Below are 18025 nucleotides of genomic sequence, written 5' to 3'. Positions count from 1 at the left end.
TGGACCCCCACCGGTTGATTGTTTAATTGCTGAGTATTTGCCAACCCTACGACTCGCTAAAGTGATACTTCCGGTATACCTAAACATTCACCATTGACACAGCAGCTGTTTGTCTATTTTGTGGCTTTCGCGAATCAGGGTTCCATATATTTTTTGAGATACTGGTTTCCCAGTCTGAGCTTTCGCAATCCTTTCAAGCTTGCTGTGCTTGTTTTGACTCAAGGCGATGAAGCGGGCTTGTATACAGGCTGTAACTGTAGTATCTCCTACAGGCAACAGACTTTTTTCTCACGGATAAAGCCACCAATAAAGTGCTCTTTCCACAAATCAGCATTGCCAAGGAGCGGTCGTCTCTCCTTATCTGCGGGATACAGATTGAGCTGGATCTTCAACAGGCTGATGATATCCTCACGTAATTTCTCATACTTGCAGGGCGAGCACAACCTCGTTGGCGCACTAATGTTTTATTGGCAGACAAATCATGGACCTCAACCAGCTCTGCAGCTACAGTGTTTGCATTTTTCTTGCGGGCCGGCCTCTGTAGCCCCGATAGGCATTGTTCCACCGTAAAATTCCATTATTTTTTCACCCCTCATATCACTGTCAAAGAACAGCTAATCGCTGAAGTCCTAGCGGATTTTACCGAAACCAGACAACGCCTGTAGGGGAAGCTGACATTCCCCTGTGATTCACGACTAGAGGATAGGAGCGGAGCAGCTGCGTCGAACCATGCAGCATAACCATCTGTAACGCTTGTTCTACAGTGTTTATATAGGGGCACTTAACCCCAGACTTATCACAGCTTTGATAAAAAGTTACTTAATGTGTTCTGAAAGAACTTCCACCATCCAGTGCCCGTGTCCCTCAGAGCGCGTGACATTAGGAAGAGCTAGGATAAGTGCCACTGCACCCTTTAAGAAATCTGATCATTCATTACTCGATTACACGTCGAACCCAGCGCACACGCAAACAACACTGCGTCTTAGGTATCGTACGAATAGTATTGTGCAAAAAGAGCTACGCGAACACTCAATTCAGTCAGTAAGCTCTTTGATGGCTTCTGGATAAATACAACTAGTCTAGTGAAAAGTTTAAAAGCGTAGGTGAGCCCGTTATAAAGGTGCCGCTCTCTTGTGCTGTACAAACAAATTCTGCCGTGTGGGGGATAGGACCGAGAAGCTCGTTCATGCAAAACTCCCTATCCTCCTGTTCTTTTTAGCAGGAAAGCGTACAAAAGCTACCTCAGAAAGTCTAGACTCTGTGGACATGTGCTGAAATAAAGAGAAAATACGACACCAGGTGTGAGTGCAAGTCTGGCTTCAACTTACCAGAACTTTAGAGATTGTAGTGTGTGTGGCAGACCATTGGCTACCACAGTATGGTCTTAAAGGCGCTTTAGGAGAGGCAGAGGCAAAGGGAGAGACACATAGGGGAAATCGCCCGAGTAACGCTACGAAGGGGATTCGATCCCAGCCTTTATGGGTTTAGTATGAGTAGTTAGTGTGTATGAACGCAAAATACTCTTAGCACACTCCCATTAGATATGTCGGCGAAGAACTGCTTCCTTCTGGCCGCGGCATCGTCCGCGCATCAGTGATTTTTGCCTTATCAGGTGCAGCTGCCGCTGTCGGAGGGTGGTCTGGTCAGTGAGGCCAACGTCCGGGACAAAGCATTGCCCATGCTCTTAGATCGCAGATCAAAATAATAATTTTTTATTTTGAATTCTATCCTTGATGAGGCAGATCACAGAAACAGGTGGCATCCCGCCTCTAGTATGATGCACCCTTCCCTACCACCGCCCATTATGGGGTGTGGCCCTGAGCCGCGTCGGTGATGCAGCGAATGGGGACATACACATGCACTATTCTTCTTGAAATCACCTTTTTGCACACAGTTATTTTTTGTTGTACCACATATTTCGCAGCTTGTCACCTCTATGCCTTTCTGGGCAACGGAGAAGCCTCGCGGGACTCAGACAGAAAGAGAGACTCCCAGCTTGCCCCTCGCGCGCCTCCACGTTGCTGTATCTGCAGGGGTCCACTCACTGAACCCTAGCTCCGTTATCCGTGTAACCTAAGAAATCTCACGAGCTTTAGCCATCACCGGCCACGGCTTCGTATGGGGACCCTGAAATTAGCAGTGCCTTCTTTCGACACACTGGGCCCCTTGCTGCCCCATATTGCCCCTCAGCGACTGCCTACACAACGTAGGCAACAAGCCAGAGTCTGCTGTGCCTGAAGTCCATCCTAGTATCCCAGCGGTGCCTCAGCTACTTTGGCAGCGATCGTGGGCTGTACTACCCGCTTCCCGTGTCTCCGTGCGAGGCTTTCTTCCCCTGCAGACACTCCTTACAGTGGCCTCCAGCAGGCCCTCCTCGCTCCTTCTCATCAAGCCCTCCTTCGTCTCTTTCTGTCACCAGGCCCCTCTCCAGGCACCGTCTGCAGCAGTGCCCGTGCACCAGGGTTCCCGGTTTTCCGCTGCCCGATAGTCAAAAGGGCCAAACTACAAAGGCCAGGCCATCATCAACATGAAGTCCACGGCTCAAAGCCCGTATTCCTTGCAAAAACCTTCAATAAAATGCTTGGAGAACGCAGAGGCACTCAATTCGGCTCAGTCAATGGCCCTCCAAGTGGCCACCTGCGAGACGACCGACTTGAACAGAATCAGTAGCAGCAGCTACAATAGTCAAGCATTCCACGCCCGGCTCGTACCGCTTCCTCATGGCATATGTGGAGCCCCCCATCCTGCAGTGGTTGAGAGGCGTGCGGATCAGCTCTCGCAATATATATCTCAGCTTAAAAGCTGTTCTATAACGGGCAAACGGCACGATGGTTGGATTGATCTCGATGCCATGCCCGTGCCTACGGCGGAGGCATCAGGCTACATAAAAAAGGAGAATAAACGCGAGTCTTTGCAAGCTGCCTCTAAACACAACAATGGTGACAGCGATGCCCCCGTGTTGCCTGGCGGTATTTTCGTATCGAGAGGAACTCTCCTGCAGCGCTGTCACACCCAGGAATCAAACTTACTCGACGTCAACGGTGCAGGTGTGAGAGTGCAAGTGCAGCTACTACAGCAGGTCTTGAGTTCTACCATTCCTAGACAGGTGTTTGAGCACTGTTACCGCCTGGGGGTCCCTGAGGCCCCTGACGTTGCGCGAGCGCTTGAAAAGAAGAGGATCCAGAACGCACTCCGAAGGGTTAAGGAACATCTAGAGGTAAGTAACAGGGCGGGTGCGTAAAGGGGCAAAATATGTGTAGCAATATTCACACGAGTCATAAAAGAAGCAGGGTCACAAGGGCAGATGGCCTGTAGAACTATGGACCTTGACGCTGGTGGTCCTTGATTCCTCAGCGCCAACGATATCCCTTCTTCTCTAGGCGTACTATTCCTGCAATGTTGTGGATGTTTATTATTTCACACCATCACTTTTCTTGTTTCCATATCTTTGCAGAAGCTCAGGCCCTCTCCACTGGACTTGGGTTGCACTTTTGAGGAGCTGAAAACCGCCAGCAAGCCCCTTCAATCAGAAGTTCCACACAGCTGTGCCTTCTCCGGGCGTGACATCTCTGCAGAAAGCTCCTCTGGGTATTCAGCCGAGTGTGACTCTTTGGAAAACTATATAAGCCTTGGCAACTTTATCCGGGCAATGGAGCAGTTGAACTGGTGGCCCGGGGAGCTGAACGCCTCCGATAAGAAGGAAACGGCCCTAGCACTAGCGCTCGCAGACCAGATAGCCCACCCTAAACAGCGGCTAGCAGCGCGAAAGGTTTTGCCTCAGGGTATTACGAAGCGCGGCTTTGTCCTCGCCTTCGAATATCTGCCTTTTAACCTTCCTGAATGGCCAGTAGGTCTACACGTGATTTCCTGATCGGGTCCCCTACATTAGGCTTTGAGGTTTGGGCTTGGGACTATAGAGTCAAGAGTCCTTGGCTGCTGATACGTGTGTTTCAGTTGCCGCACGACCGGTTGCCACCTCCCGGCCGGTTGCCTAACACGAAGGACGGAGGTGGACCCCTCGCGTCCCCTCAGCTCTTCAGATCTCTGAGCGTCCCTATCATTGTCTCTCCCCGTCAACCCGTCTCTGAAGGTCATGCTTTGGCAGCTGCGAGAAGGACCCCAAAGGATGACACCGACGGGATGTCCTTTACGGTGAAGGAGGAGGCTGTGCTGCTCTGCCAGGCAGCCCTACTGCTTTGTTTGATTTTTGGGCTCGATATCTTCGTAGCGTTCCCAGGATTCAAGGTGCCCACCTCCTGCTATTCCACAGCGGCAGCTGCTGCGGTGAAGCCTAGCCAGAAAGATGGAGCAGCAACAGGAAAACACTCCTCAGCAGATGCAACCACCGCTGCAGAAAGGCTGCTTTCTGAATCCCCTCTCTTCCTAAAGGCTGGAGAGATGGAACCAACTGTGTATAACGCAACTCTCGACTCCCGCGCTGGCCATAGTATCAGGAACAGCAGTGGGCGAGGGCACTCCGTCATTCGTCAAAGCAGCTCCAACAGACGCCTGCAGCAGCAGCATTCTGCTCCGATATCCGAGCAATCAAACCCAATCCACGGTCGCAGAGCGTTAGTCCCAAGCTGGCACTTGGCACAGGTAAACCGTGGTGTTGTGAGGTCAACGGAGCGTTTGTAAGCATACTTACTTAGTGGAGCTGTTTATTAGAGTGCAAAGAGACCGAAGTCGCTGCATTGTTTGAGCTACCACCTTGTCTACAAGCACGCTGCCTCCATGAAGAGGCAATCGCGTGCTTTCGTAGAGCACTTGTTTCTAACTGTGCGTAAAATGGCGCTGTGTGCTTATTATGCGTTCTCAGGATTACCTACTGAGCCGATTAGTGTCTGTGGAAGAGCTGCAAGCAGCATTACCGTGTCTTCTATCCGCTGACTGGGTCTCTAGCGCCCTCTCTTTAGTTATTGGGACGGCCACCGCCGTGCTCTCTCCTGTAGAATGGTTATCGCTTTTGCGACCCTCCCTTGGGCCTCCAACGCCTTTGAATATCCAGGAAATCGTCGGAAGATACAACGCGATGTATCCTAAACCTGTGGCTCTCAAGGCCGCCCCATCCGTGGTCTTGGCTGTGCGTCAGCTCAAACAGCAGCAGCTACAGCAGAAGCAGAGGCAGCTGTTACAGCAGCAGCAACAGCAACAATTGAAGGAGCTTGAGGAGCCTTGGAGAGTTTCCTGCCCACCCAGTCGCATGGGCCTCCGTTGGAATTCTTTTAGCGCACCCCCCAAAGCACAGAAAAAGAAGCCCCAACAACAGCAGCAACCGCAGGCCGCAACCTCAAAAGAAAATCCTTTAGCCGTGGTTGCGTCTGCTGACGATGGTGGCGCGATGGGCAGCTTGTTAGGTTTGGGATGTACAGAGAAGGAGCAGCAAGAGTGGGCGCAACAGCAGGCAGCGCAGCACGTCCTACAGATGGCCAATAGTGAGAAGAGCACTAAAGCGCTCTCTCGATTATTGGCTGCTTCTGCCTCGGGAAGCGTTTGCAGTAGCAGCAAAGACGCGAAGGCCGTTGCTGCCGCTGGAGAGAGCTTCTGCTTGGATATTCTCGTGGTTCAGCAGTGTGTGGATACCTTTTACACACTATTTAAGGCGGCTGACATTTTCGGGGATCTCCACAAGCTCATCTAGACGAGAAAGCTAGAGGCCACTCCTGCACTGAGACAACAGAATGCAATCCTGCCCAAACGGACTCTACGCAAGCAGAGGAAGGGGCGGTCATGCACATGGTATTAACCGCTCGTTTGTATTACATTGATAGTGACTGGTGACTAGGACCTCTCCAGGAAGGGGGCACTCTGCACGAGACTTCCTCTATCCTCCTGATTCTGGAGATTTTATAGGGGCGACTGCCGATAGTATCTAGCGACAGTCAAGCGCGAAAGAGGCATCGCTGTAAAGCTGGTTGGGGGTCCCGTAATGACGCTCTAGCGGCCGCTTGAAAGCCAGCGCAATAACCATGTGTCCTGACTGCCTTTGCATGTTACCTGTCTCATTTCTAGCTTGTGGCTCTTAAATGCGCCGTACACCTGACTATTTAGATGCCATGCAATTGCCAAGTGAATTCCCAGCAATTAAAATTACCCACTGTTTTAGTGGCACCGTAGGAACCTGGGATGAAATATACAGCTGCTGCCGTAGCCAAGAGGACTCTTGCAGTCAGCTTTCACACTTAAAACACGCTTAAAAGCACGAAAATACGCTAAACTGAATACTTTAGTTGTCAATACTTTAGCCAACGTACCATCAACCGCAGCGCCAGCTCCAGCGGAGCGAGTCTCTGATGCGTCTATGACTCCACATGCATGTACTGGAGTATGTGAACTTTCCTCAGTGCCCGACTCATTACCAGTGGCAGCAGTGACTGTAAACCTACGTAACATGTAAATGTAGTGTCAAGGCATTTTGAAATTGCTTCTGCATTCGTCGCTGAGCACCAAAAGTGTCAGCGAACAGCCGCGATGGCCGTTGAGTGAGGTAGGCATGCATCCAGTGATTCATTGACACCTATGGTACGAGTATTATCACTTGCAGCCTCACGAATGTTCCTTGTCTCTGCAGGAGCGTCTCTTCTTCTTTGCTTCTCGAGCACCTGGACTTCACTCTCTTGGCAAATGAGGCAAGGAAGCTCGGATAGCCTACATCTGAACTCTTCAGCCTCGTCGGTAGGACTATACAAACTTTTTGCGCCCACATTGTAATCGCTGATAGTCTGGGGTCCTTAAAGCAGATGCGAGCATCCGGGTGCCTTTATTAGTGGGCCCTTACAGAGGTCAGTATGGCCTGTGCTGCTGCTTTTTTGGATGGCCCTGACTCTGGTAACCTTTGAGGATATAAAAAAGCGTAGAGTGCGTCAATATTTCGTAGAGGCATGTAAGCCTTTTGTCGCTACCCACAAACATTTGGCCTTCTGTTAGAGAGAAAGATCTAGTAAGATACAAGCTAGAATGCAAGCCGTATCGAAAACGGTCTTGGTGATGGGTAGACTGATAATGAGGGACTGCCATATGGCCTCGGTTTTGCTGCAAAAATAGCTCTATTGCTACCCGGATCGAGCTCTCACCCATGCGTATGATTGTAGTGGAGTCGTCAAGTACATCCATTCTTGCCGAAAGAACCCCCACCACATTGCACTGTTTTCTCCTTGCCTTCCCGTTTTACACCTCGTTGTGGTAGACTACTTTTGTGCCCACTCGTTAAGCTGCTTTTGCAGCTGCCGCTCTCCTCTCCCGTTTATGCTGCTCCAATCGGTGCTGTCCAACCAGCTTGGCACTCCACAAGTATCTACATCTGCTTATTTTGCATGGTGTCTTCGTTAGTTTGTCAGCTGTGTTGCTAGGAGGCCACCAACAAATAGCCACCAGAGCTTGTGCTTCTCTTGCTGCCTCCACGCCCAGGCTGGTAGCTTCTGCGTTTACCACAATGCATGCTATATCTGCATTTGGTAACAGCACAAAAGTTGCCCTGCTTTGTTGCTCTTGCTGCTGCTTTCGGTGCTGAAGCGGCTGGCTCGGAGACATACGCAGCCGCTGCACCACACTAAAAATTTGCAAACCTTGGGCAAAGAGTAACGAAGTGGAGCTGTGACTGTATCTTCTTTCGCGGATGTCGATGACTCTGGTGGTGATACGTTTCTACCTCTCTTGCTGCTCATGAGGTCCCCATTCATTTCCTATACATAGTGCCTCAAGCTGCCGTTCAAGATACCTATCAGGCTTCTTGACTCATTGCAAATTTGTCATGTGGTCGTGCTGCTGTATTGGCGTCTGCCATCCCTGTTTTCCCATCTGCGCCGTTGCATCTCGCCCTCTCTGAGCTCTGCTGCGCAACCCTGAGACATTGAATCTATTTATAGTTTTGTGCGCAGTCTACATTCCACCTTCAGGTGAGACTTCCGCGCTACCGTAAAGCTTCTTTCAGGCTCTGTGTGCGTACATGCGAGCGAGCATTGGGGTGATGTATTGCTTAAACATGCCAAGGCATTTGTGTCATTGATAGTGCTGTGTGGATTCCCTCTTAATTCCATTCCGAGAGTTGCGACTCATGCCGCTCTCGCCGGTGCTACTGCTGTACATTTTATCGCGAGAAGCATTAAATTTCTTATCTTCTGGTGCTGCAGCTGCGATTCTTCCAGATACTGAAAAGCCAGATTCTGCAAGTGTCGCATTCGCACCTCAGTTCAGTTGCCACTGCATCGTGGCGTTTCGCTCCACTGCCCCCCTTTCTTATGCAGTCCCCCGTAAGGTTGCTGCTGCTACTTCTGCTTCGGCCCCTGCCGTTGGTGCTGCTACTCCTATGTTAGGTAGCACCGGGTGCAAGAGACGCAAGTCCGGCCAGTCATCCGGCTAAAACCATGGCAGCTAGGCAGTGGTGACCGCATCCCCATCGGGGGCTTTAGCAGCAGCACTATGAGATACGAGTGCAGGAAGCGGATGCAGGACCACCTCGAAAAGGTCAGTAAAAATCGACCCTAGCTCACAGGAACCTGTTTCGGCTCCTCCTGCATCGCCTGCTCGAGCTTTGAATTCAAAGTGTTGCGATGATTCAGGGATTTCTCTTGCTATTTTTGACAATCCCCGCTATGCCCTTCACGAGCCGATTGAATACACTGGAGCATCTTTTCGTAAAATTCGCGCTGCAGCCTGTGACTGAAGCGAGAAGGCGTTAAGGGTTCCTCTGTTTGATCCTCGTCTACGCTCTGGCAGCTTGGAGTGGGGGAGAAGCTGTTGCCGATTGCACTATCTGTAATCATGAGCCCCCCTTGTTCCGTCTCCTCTAGATGCTGAAGCTGCTGCCCTTCCCAGTTGAGCCGCTGCCCGTCCTGCTGTGTTGAGTAGGGCGGTGGGCCGATGGCAGGACATAGAGAGCGATACAGTTGCTGCTGAGAGCCTGATGGCTGTTGGAAATTATGAGAGTGCCTGGAGAGTGGGTTAGCCGCTTTCCGAGTGATATCCGCAGGAGCTGTAACTTGCTGAAAGCCGTGTTGGTGGAGTTCTGACCACGTACTTGGCTGCTCCTGTTGGTGCTGAGTCTGCTGTCCTTCCGCTTGATACTGGTGATGCCACTGCTGAGTGTGCTTGTGCCATTGCTGCTGGCGTTTCTGCAACGCATTATGCTGTTGCTTATTCTGCTGCTGTTGCTTTAGCCCCCCTGATTGAGCGGCTACACTCTTCACAGGCCTCTCCCAGATGCGCTGGAGCTCCCCCAAGACTGTCTGACCCTCCGCCTGCTCGAGTGGATGCTGTGGCTGCAGTTGCTGTTTCTGCCACAAGTGAGAGTTTAGCGCCTGCTGCCGATTTTCAGCATACTGGTATTGTGGCTGTCCTATTCTCGCGAGCTGTCGTTCCTTCTGGTGTGGCTGCTGTTGCACCGAAATGGGTTGTCGCTGCTCTACGCTTGCTTGTTGGTGCTGCGGCGCCATCCCTTTCTGCGGCTGCGATTGCTGATGCTGCGGCAGCTGCATTTGGTGCTGCCACTGCAAGTCGCGCGTATACTCTACCTGCCGTTGCTGCGCCATGGGCAGTCCGTACTGCTCCGCTGGGTAAGTTGGAAGTCGCAAGTGTCCTGCAGAGACAAAAGAAGCACGTTGCAACTCGCGATCTTGCAAATTTTCTTGAAGGTTTCCCCCCACTGTTCACAAACGGCGCTACACTCGTAGAGGCATAAAGAAAGATAGAGGCTACAGCCTCTTTCGAAGAGTTGTGGAAAAAAAATTTGGAAGTGAAGGGATAGGAAGTAGGAACCCTAGTGGCCAAGTTATATCATGCGAAACATTGGGATTCAGTTCGGAAACGCTGTTTATCTTGGAGAGAATAGACGCTCGCTCACTGGTAGGCACCACTTCTTTTTCAGTTAAAGACAATGTTTCTGCGCACCAGTGGAGCTGTGTATACGCTCTAGAAAATAGGCACAATCCTGCTTGTATCCGTTCGTGCGAGCGTATTGGTGTGTCTGGGTTCGCGTAGTTCTGGAAGGGTCCCGTGAAGCCTCGAAAGCTGCTGTACGGCATCCTTGCTGAGAAGAATCGACGTGAGAGGGGACGATGGCAACAGAATAACGAACAGATGGAGAGTTAAACACTATGAAAGGCTAAGGTGTCCCGTGCAGGAGCTAATACCTCTAAGGAGCTGCGGTATGCTCCAGTGCAGCAGCAAGCAGATTTGTTCCGCGGCTGCTGAGGGTTTACACGGTATGGCTGCACAGGCCGAATTCAATGAGAGAGACTAACATAAATGATGCTGTGGCAGTGCGATCAACAAAGAGAGCACCGGGAGCGAAAGGGCCGAAGACCATCGCTACAAGTCCAGGCGACAATCCGTCACGGAGTGGAGAGGGAAAGAATGGAACGAGAGGATAATTGATAACTACTTTTTTAAAAAGCTATCCGATATAGATGGGATGGAAATTCCAGTGCTGTCAGTTGCCTTTTGCTGCCTTCGCGGAAATCACGCGCAGCCTAGGCAAGCTCGGTCGGCACGCTGGGCTGGACAGCCTGCTGCCGACAGCCGTGTCTGCAAAACTACGGACGGGGCAGAGTGCAGCACATAAAAAGGCAACTACAAGCCAGAATAGCCCTTAGCAATTTGAGTTACACCGAAAAATACAACTAGACGATCAACGGCAAGGAGATTTGCAATCCCTTTAGATCTGTATATGCACCTGGGCCTAAATGTCTCTGACCAGCGGCGTAGCATAACACCGAGCTCCTGAATTAAAAAGCTTCTTTCTCGACACCCCACGGCCACATGTAGTATAGACTTTGTGTTTTAATGCAAAAGAAAAACTTTCAGGTGCATCTGCTACCAATAACAAGCCTAGGGGCCCCGAAGGTGCTACCAAGCATTCCACTGGCTTGTCCACTGGTCTCACTCCGTCCAAAGCCACACAAAGGCTGGCATGGCCCATCGAAAGTGATTGCTTTTAAAAGGCATTACAAGAGTTTTTGCACTACATCACGTGCAATTGAATTTTTTGGCGCTTCGAGGGCGTGCAGCGCAGGAACTCAACTACTTGGCTAGCCGCGATAATGTGGGGGCAGAGCATCCTTGTTGGATAGAGGTGATGCAGAGCAGCTGCTACCAGTCGGTTGAATCTTCACTGACCAATACTGTCTTAGGAGCTCTAATTACGGCGGATGAGGACCCCACGTCAAGGGCGCCAAGCGCAACCAGTCCGGATTATCCCTAGAATGCAGGAGATCGAACGGACAGAAAGCTACATACGATAAGAAGTTGCCTCCAGAGATTCCGCTTCAGACTCTTCTCCTTAATCAGATGCATCTAAGTGATCCCTAGCTACAGTGAGATGCGAGGCATTGGCCTTCAGCCTTTAGCTAGCATTTCTGGGCCCCACGCCGGCATCTACAATATTTCACCTGTGCAATTACTTCTACGACCGAAGCCTTCGTATAAGGCTGTCGGCAGAGAGCTTTTTCCTCTCTTTGATTAAAACCATTTCCTGCAGCCGCGTCCAGCCAGTTCCCGCAGCTGGCCTGCTGTGTCAACTTGCTACTACTACGTGCAAGAGCACCCCACCCCTGTTGGAAACCGTCCAAGGTGTTTGTAACTTTCTAGAAAGTGACGTTTGTATGTGAATGCAACTGGTCCACGGAAATGGGAGGTTGCGCCTAGCTGAGGCACTAGAAGAGCCAGCCATTACGAGTAAGCGTGTCAACTGAGTACAACTGGAAGAAAGGGCTCCTCGTAGGAGTTTTGATTCCAGTGGTCCCGTTGACATTCATTTCTGGTCATACGGTTCTGAGCAGAAGTGCAACTTCTACGGCGTCTTCGCTATTTATTTGGCGCTCTAGAGATAGCTAGCCTCAACAGAGGCAGGTCGGTGGGGCTGCCCCGCAGCTTGGATTGATCACAAACGAGACAGTTAAGGGCTGCAGAGAGAGCCCATATGGTCCGTTGCTGATAAAGCAGCACTTAAAAAGCCACAGAAATAGAATGACGTCTAGGTGACAAGCACAGCACCAGCAGATGAAGCCATGCATCAGGCCAATAAGTACTGCTACTACTGCTGCTGCCCCTTTTGCTGCACCTTGGAGTAGAGTGTAAGGCTCCTCTTGAGAAAGCACTTAAACGCCGCTACGCTAAAGGACCATGAAGGCAGTCAAGAGGCCTCATCTTCTTTCCCAGCAGCAGCAGTGCCAGCAATAGCAAGACGCCTGCAGGGAAAACGTTTTCGATTCGTATTATGTCTCTCCCTTGGCTACTCCTGTGTTCATGGCTGAATTAAATCTGTGACACCGTCTTCAGAGGGTCTATGCTGGATCTACTGGAGCTCTCTTGCGAGCTGGACTGCCCGCTCAGCTGCGCCATCAAAGTCGTTCACCGCCTCTACCTGTAGGCCCTTCGCCTCAGGGTCCTGCAGGGCGCCGCGTAGCAGCTCTTCGGCTTGCGCCTTATTAGTTCCTTCAAGCCTAATCTGAGAAGACGCAAGATGCACGCGCACCGGAAGTCATTTGAAAGATGGAGACGGTGGAGAGGAGGAGGCAACAACAGCACAGAGAGCGATGCATGGAGAAGAGGACAGGAGCTAACGGCTGCGCAAGGGTGTACACCAAAAATGTAATAGACACTGCAACGCAAATTCACGTAAGTATGCAAGCCCTTCACATTCACGCACAAATAGATAAGCTGTAGGCGCTAGATGGAAAACGAATAAAGTGCAGGTATGCTTTATGATCCTGAAGCCACAGGAACCATCGCCTCTCCGAGTAGCCTCTCTCATTCATATGCAAAGCGAAAACAATATCACATCCCCCCGAAAGGCAACACATACAAAACAAGTAACCTACACTACGCAGCAGGAACAACAGCAGCAGCCATACGGACCACCAGAGGCTTCGTGAATCCGAGATGTTTGATGGCTTTGATGAGACCTTGTGCGATAATGTCGCATCGCATGATGCCGCCAAAGATGTTGACCAGCACCGCTTTAGCATCAGGGTCGTTTTGAATAATATTCAGGGCCTGAACGATCTGTTGCTCCTCCGCGCTACCGCCCACATCCAAGAAGTTGGCAGGCGATCCCCCCTTTAGCTGGATAAGATCCATAGTAGCCATCGCTAGACCGGCACCATTCACCATGCACCCTATCTGTCCGTCAAGCTTGATGTAATTCAAATTGTACTTTTCTGCTTCAAGTTCACCTGAGTTCTCTTGCGATGTGTCTCGCTGCTCAAAAAGCGCCTTTTGCCGGAACTGTGCATTGTCATCAAAGTTGAGCTTTGCGTCCGCAACCCTCAAAGAGCCTTCCTCAGTTTCCACAAGGGGGTTGACTTCCACGAGGAGACAGTCCTTCGCAGCAAACAAGGCGTGGAGACCACGCACTAGAGAATATAGTTCCTCACGCTGAGATTCGGAGGTGAGACCCATCGAATCAACGAAGCGCGCCAGGGCCGCATAATCTATGCCTGATAAGAAGAGACAAAATAATGATTTGCAACAAGCTGACGCAGGCGCTGATGCATTGAGAAGTGGAGGAACGCAAGCATAGAGGGGCGAGGTGATAGATGACGCGCTTATATATCGGAACCATTAGAGGCACAGTCAATGGGTGTAGGGGAGGCAACGCGAGGTGAAGCTCAGCGGAAGGGGAGAGAGGCGGGAATAACAGAGCAGGACGACTCAAGAGCAGGAGAGAAGCGGCGTGTGTATGTGCGCTTGCCTTTGACGAGATCTATTGGCATCTTGATGATCGCCTCCGGATGCTCCTTTGCAATGTCTTCAATGCTTGTGCCGCCAATGGAGCTACACAGGAGCCACAAAGAGCCAAGCCAAGAGCACCATCCAAACAGCTCTTTTGTTTGCAAGACGAAGGAAATCAGGCTTTCAAACTGGATTTTCGAGCTTAGGGGGAGCCTTTCGCGCAATCAAACGGTCAAACCCAATGCATGCAGTCCATACGCGCTCCTTGCAGTAACCTCGTCTCACCTGCCAATTAGCATGGGACCCCCAGACGTTCTGTCAAGAAGCATAGCCAGGTACATTTCGCGCTTCACCTTGAACTGCTCACAGACCAGAACCACGTTGCAGGGCTTCCCTGTGGCCCCAGTTTGTTTTGTAACGAGCGTATGGCCCAGCATGTTCTTAGCGACCTCTTTGGCGTCCTCTGCCGTCTGACAGCTGTGCACTCCGCCCTTAAAGCCATTCTCCGCGAAGTGACCCAAGCCTCGGCCCCCCGCCAACACTTGAGCCTTCACGATTACCGGACGCCCCGGGTTTTGCTGCTGCAGTTGCTCAGCCGCGGCAAATACTTCTTCCGGTGTATGTGCAGCGCTGAAGGATGGAGTTTGGATCTGGAACTGCTGCAGCAAATGCATTGATTGATACTCGTGAAGATTCAGGTACCGCTGCTGCTGCAGACACACCCCAGCTGCCCGGTGGCCTGCGCCTAGGGCCCCCAAGGAAGGGGATCCCCAGCGGCGGGCCCTCAAAAAGGACCCGCCACCACCAACCAGACGGATAAGTGGCTGCATTTGCGTGAAAATACTACGAAACAGGAGGAGAGACACCCGGATTCCTAGGCAGGAAGGGCGCTCTGTGTACTGGAGGTGGCTTTGGGGTGTCTCTTGCAGGCAGGGCCAGTATCCTCTTTCACTCCTAATGCAAAGGGGATTCTAAACGAGAACGAACCTAAAAGGAGCTTAAAGAGAGATACACATGCAACAGGCCGGAGCGCCGCATGGGATCCGGCCCCATCAAGCCCCAAACCAGGAAGCAGCCATCGGCAGTCGCCAGCGCCCCAAACATCCCCGCTATTCCCTCACTTCATGCTGACTGATGATGGGGCCTCTATTTCCACGGGAGAGAACTGGCATGCAGGGTCAAAAAGCCCTGGTCTTGCTTGGGCCAGAATGAAGCATGCTAGCTGTGGGGACTCATAAAGTGTAACTGCAGCTAGTATGCGCGGACGGGGCCCTCTCACAACCCCTTTTCCACTGATGTCCTCGTGTGTCTCGCCCTCTTTCGGATGCCACGCTGTCTCTCCACACGCCCCACGGAGGGCTACTTTCCGGCTACAGGGCAGGAGACGCATATACAACGACATGGTACTGGAAGGAGTAGTGGGCTAAGCTGCACTTAAACATTTTCTACCACACCAGTTATTTTGATAAAGAATTTAAAAAGAATAGACAACTTGGTCTGCGTGTCCGAACATCCTATTTATAGCAGAGTGCTGTTTGATCGATACAGGAAGATGCGATGCTGTGGGCTTGTGCACTACATGATATCTGCAACGAGTTGGAAATGCGTCGAGTGCTTGCACGGTACATCCAAGCTTACCCTCTCACCCGCTCACCCCTCGTGTCGGTAACTCGTAGCGCCACTGGCAGGGGAAGGAGAAAATATTCTCAGAAACACCAAACGAATTTCTATTTTGCTCATCTTGAGTATGGAGTTGTCTTTCCACGAAGGACCTAGAGAGGGTACTACTCGTGGACTGGTTGAGGTCAGGGGTCCAGTCGGAAGGCTGTGCTCTACTAAAGTTAGCTACTACGGAGGGTGTTACTATGCTTATATAGAGCTGCACCGCTGCGGAGGAACGCTGCTGTCGGAACCTGTCCAGCAGCAAAAGCCGATAGCTGGTGGAAATATTCAGCTACTCGATGTGGTACAACAAAAGTGACTTGGGCCGCATCAGAAAACATTCCACCAGTAGAGTAACACTAACCAGTAAACGGGTTGAAGGACATCCCATAGTGCGTTCAAGACAGGCAGCAACTAAGGGGAAAAGGCGCTTCTGCATAGGTGGATGCTCGTACTGTGTGAGACAATAGCAACGCAATGTTTTCCATAGACACTCAGAAGCTCACCGTCACTTAAACAGACATTTAACAGCGAACATCTATAAAAATGTCTGGATTTACATTTTCTATCTAGAAAGCCCTATTTATGCACGTATCGTTACCCGACTGGCAGATCCCTTCCTGTCCTTGATTCTACGGAGATGAAAAACGGACTGGAGTTGCCTGAATTGAAGTGACTCTCAATTTACGTTGCTTCTCATATTTTTGTGAATAGTTTATACTGTTCTGTAGCAATCCCAGTATTTGTGGTTCCTGGTGAACCCCTTGACCAGGCGCGTTTGTGGGCAGTCCATTCAGTTCGTGCGTTATCAGATCGTGCAATTTTTAGAAGCTACTACACCTCTCTGTCAATAACAGTGTGGCAATGGATTTCATTCTCTTCATCTGTGCAACTTAGTGAGAATGTTTGCACCTACTAGCCCCTCGTCCTTCCGTGGCCATGTAGCGAAAAGAATTTCCAGAAGTTGTGTATTCGTACATCTTATTTTCGCTATACGTTTGTTAGCAGCGTTGTGTGGCTGTGCGCTAGATGCTGTCTGTAAGCAACCGTGAGTTATAGGAGTGCCTAGGGGGTGTTGCTACGCGTATCCCAGCTATCCGTCTCCACTCATGTGCCGAAAATCGGACTCACACGGGCAGGAAAAGGCGCAATGTCCTTAGGAAAGCACTGAACGGCTTTTCGAAAGGTCGTCTTTAGTCTGGAGCTAAGTGTCGTGCAACAGCAGATGGAGCGTTGAATTGGTAGGCCCGCATGCTTCGACACAACAATTCCCCACCTAGCTATCGACTGTGGATGGAGTGGATTGTCGGGTTTCCCTAAGACGCCTGCTTGATTTTGAGCAGATCATTTGGTAATTCAGCAATCTACCCTTTTTATGACAACAAATTCAGGGGAAAAGGCAGACAATGGTCATGGGCGGTAACTTGCCACAGCGCCTGTTGGGAGGGTAGACGCCGGCCTGAAACCTGATGTGGACCCATCAGCTCTTCACATGGTAACCACGACGCTGTGTAAGCCGATCGGATGATTATGGCCCTGTTAATTAGGCCATTCCCAGAAAAGTACGACGAACATTCGGGTGGGCAATACTGGAAGATTTCTTCAGTCAGGTTGGTGATGTACCTCGTTTCGTACCCGGTGGACAAGAAAAACTTGGTCAGTTCTCCCTGCGGCTTGTTTGCTGCATGGAGAAACACTTCAATCATAATTTTTTCCCAAACAGAGGAAAACACTTGATTGCACCTATTAGTAGAACTCAGGCTTCTGTATGAGCCCTGAACAATCGTTACTTTGAGGAGAGTAAAACATACGCAAGGCTTCGGAGAGCTGAGAAAGCTGATGCAGAACAATCTACCAGTATATAAAGGAATACGGACATATGAATAGCCACACTCACAAGATATACGAACAGCTTCTTTATCCAGGGTATACCTCAGGTCTACCAGTAGTGTCATTTAAAGTGGTAGGACGGTGGGCAAATACTTAGCGGTTAAACAGCCCACTGGTGGGGTTATATCAAATGAAGGACTGATTGAGGTATGCTGGACAAAGCAGCACAACTCCTACACCTTTGACTGAAATGTAGGAGTTTTATCGGACGTAGAGTTTATGGAGTTTGGGGAGTTGTGAACAGGCCTACTCTACAATCCTGGGTAATTGCAAAACGAAAGCCAGAAGAAACCCTGCTTTCAGGCATCCCGATAGGGCCCCCAATAACGCAGCTGCTCCTATTCTGTAGCAAATTATTTCATATAGTTCGGAAATGAAAATGCATGCAAGAGGGCAAAAGGTTCGAAAAACCGAAGTCGTCCGAGAGGAAGTAGGCTGTTTGCCAGCCAGAAAGGGAGATTCACGCCAACGGAACGCTTCCCATACAGGCTGCGGAGCAGTGAAGGGGACCACAAGGGGTAGTACCGCAGACGAAATTTAGGCATGGATCAAGTCACCGCTTATTCAATCTCACATTAGTGGTTAAGAACTCCTGCCGTGACTCGACGCTGGATAAGAAGCGCATCATCTGTAACCTGGGGAAAAGGCGCAGCAGTGTAATCTGCCTGTTCACTCTTCAATGCAAACACTGGTACTCCGGTATGCTGACGAACGACAGAACGCAGGGGCTGGCAGGTCTGTGGTAGCTTAGTGCATTTTCGAATTGATGCGTTTCCCAGCATCATCCGTAGTTTCTATGTTGGAC

General features: G+C 50.7%; 2 protein-coding genes across 2 annotated transcripts; one reads left to right on the top strand and one right to left on the bottom strand.

Moving 5' to 3' along the window:
* The first annotated feature begins 3643 nt into the window (after positions 1–3643).
* LOC34621686 lies at positions 3644–5641 on the top strand. The gene is made up of 3 exons (XM_026333978.1): positions 3644–3859; positions 4033–4599; positions 4820–5641. Exons 1-3 carry the CDS (start codon positions 3650–3652, stop codon positions 5639–5641), a joined length of 1599 nt encoding a protein of 532 aa, XP_026189763.1. The 5' UTR covers positions 3644–3649.
* A 6486-nt stretch (positions 5642–12127) lies between these two features.
* Positions 12128–14498, bottom strand: LOC34621689 (succinate--CoA ligase [ADP-forming] subunit beta, mitochondrial). The gene is made up of 5 exons (XM_022734886.2): positions 13954–14498; positions 13688–13770; positions 12853–13433; positions 12294–12442; positions 12128–12182 (listed from the first exon to the last, which is right to left on the bottom strand). Exons 1-5 carry the CDS (start codon positions 14496–14498, stop codon positions 12128–12130), a joined length of 1413 nt encoding a protein of 470 aa, XP_022588385.2.
* Positions 14499–18025: the final 3527 nt, after the last annotated feature.

Source organism: Cyclospora cayetanensis, unplaced genomic scaffold (genome assembly GCF_002999335.1).
Source record: "Cyclospora cayetanensis isolate NF1_C8 unplaced genomic scaffold, CcayRef3 CcayRef3_contig_333, whole genome shotgun sequence".
In the NCBI taxonomy this organism is placed as follows: Eukaryota; Apicomplexa; class Conoidasida; order Eucoccidiorida; family Eimeriidae; genus Cyclospora; species Cyclospora cayetanensis.
This window is presented reverse-complemented; position numbering and strand designations above follow the sequence as displayed.